The following is a 10,169-nucleotide window of genomic DNA, read 5'->3' as shown; positions in this document are numbered from 1 at the left end:
GACACCCAGCCAAAGATGTGATGACGAAGAGGCATTTTCCCCTCCTGGCTCGAAATTAAATCTCTCCGTCACAGGTAAGGTCTGCATGGGTTCTCTTGCTGGGAGAAATAGAAGGTAGCAAAGGTTGCATTTCACCTGACACCACTTCATTTGGAAGGGCTCTTTGCACAGGTGGCGGAGGGTGCTGCAGAGGCAGAGTCATCTCAGAGACATCTCAGTGCCTGAATTAAACTGCCCCATGACTGTCACACTGGGGCTGGGGACAGCAACGGCATGCTCAGCGGGGAGTTGGAGGTCACAGGTGGACTTCCTGTTTGTGCTGGTGAAGGGAGTGCTCTCTTGCTTTGGGAGACTGGTGCCACCATTATGACACTGGTGTTGCCTGATCAACAGTCAGAATCATAGAATGGCCTGGGCTGGAAGGGACCTTAGAGATCATCCAGTCCAACCTCCCTATCATGGGCAGGGACGCCTCTCAACTAGATCAGGCTACTCAAGGCTCCGTCCAACTTGGCCTTGAAACCTCCAGGGAGGGGGCAAGCCAAAAGTAAAATATCATGCAGTTAACAGCAGACTGCCTTAGCAATTAACGGCCCATTGCTTTACAATCTAAAGGTCATTATTTACTTGGAGATAAGAATGTACTAAGATAATGAATGTCAAGATACCGAGATGTACATCCTGGCGTTTATCATTGTACCAATATCATGGTGATGTTAGCAAAATCTTGTTAAATTGGTGTCCTTTGGTTGAACTACCTCATTATAATATGAAAACCACACCTCCTGAGCAACAGTTACCCGCCTCCAAGAGAAGACCCCTACTCACTGGGCACACCCAGTAAATTCTGGAAACCCTGTACCTTTAATTCAAAGTGAGAAAAGAACTAACCAATAGTAGTTAAGTTGGTGTAGCCTAGAGCCGTGACAAACTTTAAAATGGTATAAATATGCAGCTGCCATGGCAGCCAGGAGTGCTAGCTTTATGGGGGTACTACCTAGCACCCATCTTTGTGCAAACTTGGCGCAAACAGGTATCTCATCTCGGTGCATCATATTGACTTTTGGACACCCTGCCCATGGGACAACAGTTTTGGTGACCCAGATGGGACCGCCTCAATAGCCTTGCCCGGATTGTCTTACCGTTTCCCACGGGAGAAGCAGACCAAGCAGGGCTCCAGCACGTACTGACCTCTTGACTGGGGACTCCTCTGGTCCCTCTCCCATGTTGGGCAGTGAGTGACTCAAAAGTGCAACACACACGAGGTATTTTCACAGGGGAATGGGGAATCACCTGTTGGTGAGTAGTCAATCTCTCTTTGCCCTGCATAGGTCATGACAGTTGGTTTATGGGACGTTTCTACATGTAGACATGTGGCAAAGGGATTTTCTGACTTTTCCAACAAGAAATCAGAGTATGAAACTTTGGGTTAGGAGCTTCCTCTTTGGTAACAACATGGGAACAGCTACTTCCACCCTGTTTTCCCAGTGTTCCCTTCTTGGATGCTCCCTGAAGAACTGGAATAAATTTGGTGGGGATCCCCTACCTAAAGAAACATTGCTGAAGTGTTGTAGGCACTAGTAGCCTATGTATGATTTGGAATACCAAGAAAAATAGCCAAAAGATGGGTCATTGGAGTATAATGCTATTTTGCAGTTCATGTTACTTTGAAAAAGAGAGGGAAAATGCGATGAAGTACTGTATGCCGATTTATTCTTTACCTTATGAACTGCGTAAGAAATGTAAACTGATGACTGTGGATAGTAACGGAATGTATGTCTTGGCTGAAAGTACTAAAAAGGGAAAGAAAGAGTGAATGTTGTGAAAATGGTGATAAAGGATTGCGTTAAGAATTCAGAGGAAGCAGAGGATGTACAATTGTTAGTACCATCTACTCCACCAATTGAACCCCAGAATGTACCACCTCTTTATGAAGGGAATGCAGGGGGAACAACTGGTGGGACTGGGAGCAAGAGCCCCAGCCTCGTATCTAGCAGGGGAAAGCGTCCCATAATGCAACAAGAAGTAGGAATGGAAGGACAAAGAGATTTTGTGCATGTCCCTTTTACAACATCAGACTTGCAGAATTGGAAACAGTCAGCAGGATCATAGAGGGAAAGTCCAGAAAAGATGCATCAACTTTTAGAAACTGTTATGGTAACTCTTAATTCTAAATAGGGGGGTGTGCAGGCTTTGATGAATACTTTCTTCACTGCTGAGGAAAGGAGAATGGTAATGGAAAAGGCTAAAGAAGAAGGGGGAAGAAGGTAAGAAAGAGGATCCCAAGGAATATATCCCCAAATCAGACCCTGACTTAGATCCTAATACAAGTGCAGGAAAGGCATTGTTAAAACAATTCCACCAACAAATATTGTATGGAATTCAACATGGGGTACCAAAACCTAAGAACGTGACTAAATTGTGTGAGGTTAAGATGGGGTTCTGAAGAAACCCCCTTGGCTTTTTATGAAAGACTGTGTGAGGTAGCAAGGAACTGGACAGATTTGCATATAGACTTGGAAATAAATCAGGAACTGTTTAACATGGTGTTGATAGGGCAGTCACCCTCTGATGCCAGAAGAAAATGGCAGAAGGTTGATGGTGCAGGAGGACTGTCTGTTTCACAGCTTATAGAAATTGCTTGTAAGGTGTATAATAACAGACAAAAGAGAGAGACAAAGCAAGATGAAATTATAGGCTTCGTTACTGGTTTCAGCAATAAATAGAAACAGTGCAAGGGGGAGAGGTAGAGGCCAAAGGAGGGGAGGATGGGATGGAGCAGGACAGGGAAGAGGATGTGCACTCTCTGGGCGCACCCCATTAGGCCCAAATCCATGTACGGTCTGTAGGAGAGAGGGACAGTGAAGAAACAAATGCCCAATGCAACAAGGAAGGACGGAATAGGAAAAAGGGAGGATGCAGGCCTCATTCTTTTAGAGGACATAAATGGTGATTGAAGGGGACCAAGGGAGGAAGATTTGAATTTAAAATTTTTACCAGCAGATCCCCTAGTTCCAGGCAGCATCACACTTGTTGCTGTGTGTGTGCGCAAAGTGGGGGCACCGAGGGGAGAGCTCGCACCACTTATGTAGCGTGAAATGGAGATACTTCAATAGGAGATGGTAGGGCGGTGGTTTTGCTGCTGTGGTTTTTGAATGTCTGCCTTGGGAAGGTCTGGTTAGTAGTCTGGATCAGCCCTTCTAAAATTTCCCCATTAAAAAAAAATTAAGATCAGATTTGAAGAATAAATCTGTTGCAAAGTCACCCAGTGGAAGTAAAAGGATGTGAAAAGAAGGAATTTTTAACACTGTCAAAGTATTGTTGAAAAATGTGTTGTTTATTCATATGCTAACTATGCTGACTTGCTCACAGATATTCCCTGTTTCCCTGTGTTCCTCTCTGTCAGTTTAGAAGCAAGGCAGTCATATCCTCCAGACAAATTTCTCCCATAATCCTGTAACATTAATAAATAATTAACAGTAAGTGTAATTTGTAATTACAGGGTATTTACTGTCCAAAGATCTTAGCAAGAGAATTTCTCATTAGAGTATACTAGAATGTGTTATATTACTATATATAGTGAGAATGTGTAATTTTCCAAAACTAGTGACTACAATGAAGTTGCACGGTTGGCTTTTGAGGAGATCCAAATGGCCTATCAAAGGTATTTAGTAGTAGCTCACAAGAAAATTAAAGCAAAACGAAGAACAAACCTAGTACTCGGACTTAGTTGATAAAAATAGCTTGTAAGCACTAACAGCATTTACATACTAATGAATCTCTCACTATTCATTAAATAAAAATAACAGTGCTTCTCCATGTTTTTTTCTTAAGACCGGGACTGAGGAAATGGATACGTCTTCCCAAAAATACCCAGTTAAAAAGCAGGTGAAAATTCATCCCAACACAGTAACAGTGAAATATACTTCTCATTATCCCCAGCCAGGAGAAGAGGGATATGAGGATGTTAATGAAGATACTGGAGTATTTACGGAGGACAATCCTAAGACAAGACTCCTGAATGATGGGAAAAAGAGAGAAAGGACCTCCTTTGGTACAATAGAAACCAAGCCTCAGCCAGCACAACTGCCAAAACCCAATGAGATGGGGCAATCCCAGCATTTTCCTGAAGGAAATATACTGCAGTCAAGGAAAACGTGGGTAGTCCTTTTTGGATCTGCCGTGGCTCACGGATGTGTGGCTCTTATTACAAGACTAATTTCTGATCGTTCCAAAGTGCCGTCCCTAGAGTTAATTTTCATTCGTTCAGTCTTACAGGTGCTGTCCATTACTGTTGTGTGTTACTACCATGAGCCTCCCTTTGGCCCCAAAGGCTACAGACTCCGGCTCTTCTTCTATGGGGTCTGCAATGTTATCTCTATCACCTGTGCTTATACCTCCTTCTCTATAGTTCCCCCCAGCAATGGGACCATTATGTGGAGGGCTACCACTACAGTGTTCAGTGCCATTTTGGCTTTTTTACTCATAGATGAAGGAATGGCTTACATAGACATAATTACTGTAGTTGGCAGCGTGTTTGGCGTTTGCCTTGTCATGATCCCCAACATTGTTAAGGAGGAAAACTCTTTGCTGAGCACCTGGAAGGAAGCTTTTGGCTATACTATGACTGTTATGGCAGGTCTGACCACTGCTCTCTCCATGATAGTCTACAGGTCAATCAAAGATAACGTCAGCATGTGGACTGCACTGTTCACCTTCAGTTGGACAGGAACTGTCTGGGGAGTGTCCACCATGTTCTTACTTCAAGAGCCAATCATCCCACTGGATGGAGAAACTTGGAGCTATCTCCTTGCCATCTGCCTGTGCTCCACAGCAGCTTTCCTGGGGGTCTACTACGCCCTGAGCAAGTTTCACCCGGCTTTGGTCAGCACCGTACAGCACCTGGAGATAGTCATCACCATGGTCCTGCAGCTTGTTGTGTTGCAGATCTTCCCAGGTCCTTATGATCTTCTTGGGGGAGCGGTTATTTTGGTTAGTGTTTTCTTCCTTGCATGTTATAAACTGTTCTGGAAGAATTTAGGAAGACAGGATTATCAGGAGATAGTGGATTCTTCCATTAAGTGAATTGCAGTTTTGAGGTCCGATTCTAGCTATGTGGCCATGTGCAGTAACACATTTCAGTGCTGTGATGTTCTAGTGCAGTGGCCAAGTCCTCTCTCTACTCTTTTAATTCACAGCTGTGAATTTAAATAGCAATGTTGGTATTTCCTGACTTCCATGACAGGTGAATTTGTTCTAGTGCATTCAACCACTGACATTTTGTCATTTAATTTGTCTCCAGCACATAGGGTGTGTACGTGGCAGCAGATGCCAGCCCACAGAAGCGCAGGCCAAGTCAAAGACATGTTCCTCCTCACCTTCCCTAGATAAGGCAATACAGAGACAGAGGGATTCACTAGTGACTCTCATTCCCATGCAGTGTGCTAGTAGACTAATGAACGATAAAACCATTAAAATAGCCAGTGAGAGTGTTCATATCCTCTGTAACATTTCCTATGCTTCAGCTTACTCTTCTAAAAGAACTAATGCTAGTATTTCTGTTGTTGAAACTTGCATTCCCTGCGTGTATAAAGACTGTCAGTAAAGATTTTTGTGCTTTGTGCTTAAATTTCTGTCTGAATCAATGCAGGAAGCCCAGATCCCCTGCAGGGGAAAAGAGTGCCCCAAAATCTGGGCTCTCCAGTTGAGCCACAGCTGTGAAAGAAAGGTTCCCAAGAACTGTAAGGTCCATGATGGATAAAGATCTACCCCTGAGGCAGAGTCCTATTCTTTCTATGGAACCACTTTTTTTTTTTTTAAAGAGGTTATGACTACTATGCTAGGGAGAAAAAAAAGAAGAGATTGCATCTGAGATAAAGGCATGAGCAGAGGTGGTAAGAATTAGCAGCCTGACAGGAATCCACTGACTTTTAAGTCACTGTGTTTGGGTCCTAACATGTCAGTTAGAAAACAGATTTACGAAAAGGTTTTTATGGTTCCAAATAGCATTCCCGGCTGTGCTAACTAGTGTCCAATAAATCCGTGTCCATGCACTCCATGCCAACCAGGCCCACGGGCACCTATTTCTCCAGTAGACTGTGCCTGGAACACAAGCATTTTCTGAGGGAAAAGACATCGCCCAGATGACCCCAACCAGTCCTGCTTCCCCCATGGAAAACACCACGGAAAATACGTTTTACTTGGTAAAAAGCCACAGCAGCAGCAATCACTTTTATTCCTATGAGTGCCCAGGGAGACGAGGTTCCCCAACACCAGTCAGCCCAGCTGGCAGTGCTCCTAACGCGTGTGACGCTTGAGTCCTCCACCTGGGCCACACATGGAAGACACATTTCCTCAGATGTTGGCGCACAGTTACGGCTGTCCCGACAACTCCATTTCCTTCAGGAGCGTGTGAAGCTGGCAACAGTTCTGCCCACTCTAGGAAGGACAGGGGAAAAAAGAACAAGTAAGGCAATGCAGCACTGGGAAAGCTGCGCCCAACACTTTCACAGCCAAACCCTTTGGCAGCTTATGGCCCTGGCAGTTCCCAGCCCAGAATCTTGCTGTGCTTCCATGACTCCTCACTTCCCCTCTGGGGCAGATGGTCTTTCCTCCTCTGAGCGGTAACACAGCAGGAAAGCTTCCTTTGTGGAAAGCAACCAGGGCAAAAGGCTTCATCTCCTACGGTTTCCATGCCTGTTATGTTCTGGAGGGAGTCAAGCTTTAAGACTCCACTATGCACACATGCCTGCACACACGCAGCCAGCTGGGTACGTGCTGGCAAGCAAGGAGTACCCAACAGCACGACTCCCTGAATGCCTACACCGTGCAGCAGGGATGACAGTCCTAAGAAAGCTCTTGATGAGCTGCCCCAACCCCAAAACAGCAAAGCCCCCTTTCAAGAGATTGAGCACAAAACTAATCCTGCCAAAACCTGCGCCCAAACTGACACAGGCAGCCAGCACTCAGGGGCTGAGCAGGGCACAATCCCATCCCAAGGACCTGGGTGATGACCGGTGAGTGATTCCTGGGGGCTACGGGCTTTGGTCCTGGTCCAGCTGCCCCACAGCCAGCACAAGGTCCTGCACAACCAGGTCCACATCTGCCCGGGTAGTGTCTCGCCCCACACTCAGCCGTAAGGCATTCTGCGCCACGTCGTAGGGAATTCCGCAGCTGAGCAGAATTGAGGAGGGCCTGGAACACAGACACGGAAGTGAGCAGGTCTGAGGAAGCACAGGCATCACCAGAAAGCTTCACCAAGAAGAACATCTTCACCAAGTTGCACATCTGCAGATGCATTTCAGGAAAACCTTCTTGCTTTCCGAAGGCAGGGACCTGGTCCTGCTGGGCTTGCTGCCCTATGGTGGATTTGGCTCTTCTCCTCTAGGGAGGAATCTCTCCTATGTCCCCATGGGTTGGCAGCTCTGCCTCACCTACAGGGCATTGCTCTAGAACAGATCAGAAGCACCTGCTGTTCCCACACACCCCTGAAGGGTGACCCAAATTAGGCCTGAGTGGGTGAGCCAAACACACATGGATGTATGTCAGACTCTTCTGGCAGTGCCAGGTGCTGAAGAGTACTTCCAAGCTCAGCTGGATCACCAAAGCCAGGAGGCACAAAGCAGCAGTCAAGCATTCCAGCTGCTTCCTGCAGTAACCCCCCTCACCGTGCTTCAGCTCCTCTGGAAAGCTCTGCATCCTCTTTGCTCCAGGTGATGCTCAGCACAACCACCCACAGTCCCCTTCTCTGTCCTATTTCCCTCCTCCCCACCTGCTCTTCTCTGAGAAGAGGCCCTGGGCCTGGCAGAGCCATCTGCTTACCGATCCCCCTTCTCAGAATGGCAGGCAGCCCCAACACTGGCAAGAAGCGTCTTGCACCGAGACAGCACCCTTTGCCCTGCAGCACACAAGCAGAGGTCTCCCAGCACCCAGGCACTCTTTAAAGGACATCACCCAGCCCAAGCCATGGCCAGGCCCCTGCCAGTCTCTAGCCACAGAGTGTTGTGAGGCAGGTGCTTGGCTCTGTGGGCACCATCACAGGGCAGTGGTGAGGCAAGAGCTACCTTGAAGACCGGGGCCCAGGATGGAGAAGTTAGAGGTGTTGCAGAGTCGCTTGGAGCCTGTAAAGTGGCTGTTGAGGTGGATCCTCTGCTTCCCAAAAGAGGCCTGGAGAAATCAGAGCACTGTGAACCACTCTGGGTTCCTGATGTGGAGGTGGCAGGACGAGAGGGCTTCAGCCCCACACTCTGCAGGCTGAGACCCCAGGAGGGGAAAGACAAACAGGAACCAGGTCTGCTCACCTCCAGCTTGGCTTCCAGGTAATCCCGAACATCACGCATATGAGACTCATAAGCCTCCCAGTTCTTGCTCACTAACTCCGCAGCCTGCGGAGAGAAAACCCAGATGGGCTGTCTGTGACCCCTCGACACCTCCCTCTGTGCGAGGCCCCCTGGCATGAGAGTCCAGCCCAGGAACAGCCTCTGCAGTTGCCAGGTCCCCGCTGCCAGGGCTGCTCCGAAGCATCTCCTTTAACTGGCACCAGAAAGCCCCGTCTCCTTTCCAAGTAGTTCACCCATGCTCCCGCACCCAGAGTTTGTCACTCGGAATGACCGGGGAGCACAGGTGGCCGGCTCCCTGCCAGCTCCACCAGGCAGCACCCCCAGGGACCACCCATGCCCATTGCTGACTCACCTGGCCAAGGCCGGCAATCATTGGGGTGTTCTCGGTGCTGGAAGGGGAGAGGGAGTGGTGAGTTATTTATTGGACCAGAAACCCAATCTCAGGGCACAGACACTCCCCACACAGGACCCCTCACCACTGGCAGGGAGACTGGGACACCTCTCTGAGGGGTTTGGGAAGGGGGCTGTGGTTCTTCCCACAGCAAGGCCTGTGCACCAGGCTCCTGCAGTTCCCATGCACGGATCCATCTCCCTGCGCTGGGCTGCCCATCCCAGGGTGGGCAGGTGACACAGCTGCCAGTTCAGCTCAGACTAAGTAGCCACAGGTGGTGTGGCCCAGCTCTCCAGGCTACCACTCGGCCACCTTACCCCGGCCGGAAACTCCTCTCCTGTCCCCCTCCGAAGAGCATGGGGTGCAGCGGGGTGGTGGTGCCAGGGCCACGCGCATACAGCGCGCCAATCCGTGGGCCGTAGAACTGTGCGGAGAAACAGTCGTGGTGACCCTGGGGACTCTGCCAGGTGTCCCTTTTCTGTACTCTTGCCTAATATGAATGCCCTCAGTGCTGACCCCTGCCCATCTCACAGGCACAGGCTGCTACAGAGCAGTCCTCTGCCCTTGACCTCCACCCGCTCCACAGGTCCATGTGACTCACAGAAGCCTTGTGACCCAGCTGAAGACTCTTCAGAGGACCATCCAGCAGAAAACCTTTGCCCACTGATTAGGTATCAAGCTGTGCAGAGCACCCAGAGTCTCCCTGGTACCCCAAGAGAGACGTCTTTGAGGGTGAGAAGCGGCTGGGCTTTGTGAATGTGGCCATACCTTGTGTCCCACGATGGTGAGGTAGTCCCCCTCAAGCTCCTGCACGTCCACACGCCCCTTGCCAATCATCTGCGCTGCATCTGTGTGCACCAGGATCCTGGGCAGCCCCTCCGTCGCTCTCCGCTGATTGAGCGCATGGATGTGCTGGCTTAGCTCTGCAACAGGCTGGCAGGAGGGAAGAGGGTCTGCGTCCCAGACACCGTCTGCTCCCCCTTATCAAACACCTTTTTGTGAGGACGTCCCCACCCTGTCCCAGTTGTGTGTGTCCTCATCACACAGACTCACCATGACGACCCCAGTCTCATTATTGGCCAGCATGACGGAAACCAGGCAGGTGGTAGGCCTAACGGCAGGAAGGACAACGTCTACCTCCACCCCCCCACCTTTTGCCACAAAGGTGGCTTCTGCAAGCCAAGAGACAAGCCCTGAGGTTTGCTGGGAAGCCTGACAGCGCCCAGGGCTGTCCGCGCCCCACGGAAGAGGCAGGAGAGCTGTGTAGGCAGCTGGCACAAAAGCAGAGAGCACAGGCACTGGGTGCCAATGGGGTAACCAAGCTTGAGGGAATGGGGGCACTGTGTGGGGAGTCAGTGCTCTTTGTGGGGGGAAAGGGGAACATCATAGAGCAAGCAGGTCCCTGTCCTCTTTCACAAAAACACCAGAGATGCCCCCAA

General features: G+C 49.3%; 2 protein-coding genes across 2 annotated transcripts in view; one reads left to right on the top strand and one right to left on the bottom strand.

The window, feature by feature from the left end:
* The first annotated feature begins 3,844 nt into the window (after positions 1-3,844).
* On the top strand, positions 3,845-5,306 carry SLC35G2 (solute carrier family 35, member G2). Its single transcript, XM_009867303.1, has one exon. The coding sequence runs from the start codon at positions 3,850-3,852 to the stop codon at positions 5,083-5,085; it is 1,236 nt and encodes a 411-aa protein (XP_009865605.1). The 5' UTR covers positions 3,845-3,849; the 3' UTR covers positions 5,086-5,306.
* Positions 5,307-6,994: 1,688 nt separating this feature from the next.
* SCLY (selenocysteine lyase) overlaps positions 6,995-10,169 on the bottom strand; it is a gene marked incomplete at its 5' end in the record, with an annotated part of 3,507 nt that continues 332 nt past the window's right edge. The window contains 8 exons of the mRNA XM_009867304.1: positions 6,995-7,194; positions 7,822-7,897; positions 8,064-8,166; positions 8,301-8,384; positions 8,692-8,728; positions 9,048-9,154; positions 9,499-9,663; positions 9,784-9,933. Of these exons, the coding sequence (XP_009865606.1) occupies positions 7,035-7,194; positions 7,822-7,897; positions 8,064-8,166; positions 8,301-8,384; positions 8,692-8,728; positions 9,048-9,154; positions 9,499-9,663; positions 9,784-9,933 (882 nt within the window). The remainder of the gene's footprint in view (positions 7,195-7,821; positions 7,898-8,063; positions 8,167-8,300; positions 8,385-8,691; positions 8,729-9,047; positions 9,155-9,498; positions 9,664-9,783; positions 9,934-10,169) is intronic.

This window comes from Apaloderma vittatum, unplaced genomic scaffold (genome assembly GCF_000703405.1).
Source record: "Apaloderma vittatum isolate BGI_N311 unplaced genomic scaffold, ASM70340v1 scaffold38083, whole genome shotgun sequence".
In the NCBI taxonomy this organism is placed as follows: Eukaryota; Metazoa; Chordata; class Aves; order Trogoniformes; family Trogonidae; genus Apaloderma; species Apaloderma vittatum.
The sequence above is the reverse complement of the archived record's forward strand: the minus strand, read 5'-3'. Positions and strand labels throughout refer to the sequence as shown.

What these genes read in the sequence shown, in the direction of transcription:
- SLC35G2 (XM_009867303.1), top strand. Translation starts at nt 3,850, where the DNA reads ATGGATACGTCTTCCCAAAAATACCCAGTTAAAAAGCAGGTGAAAATT.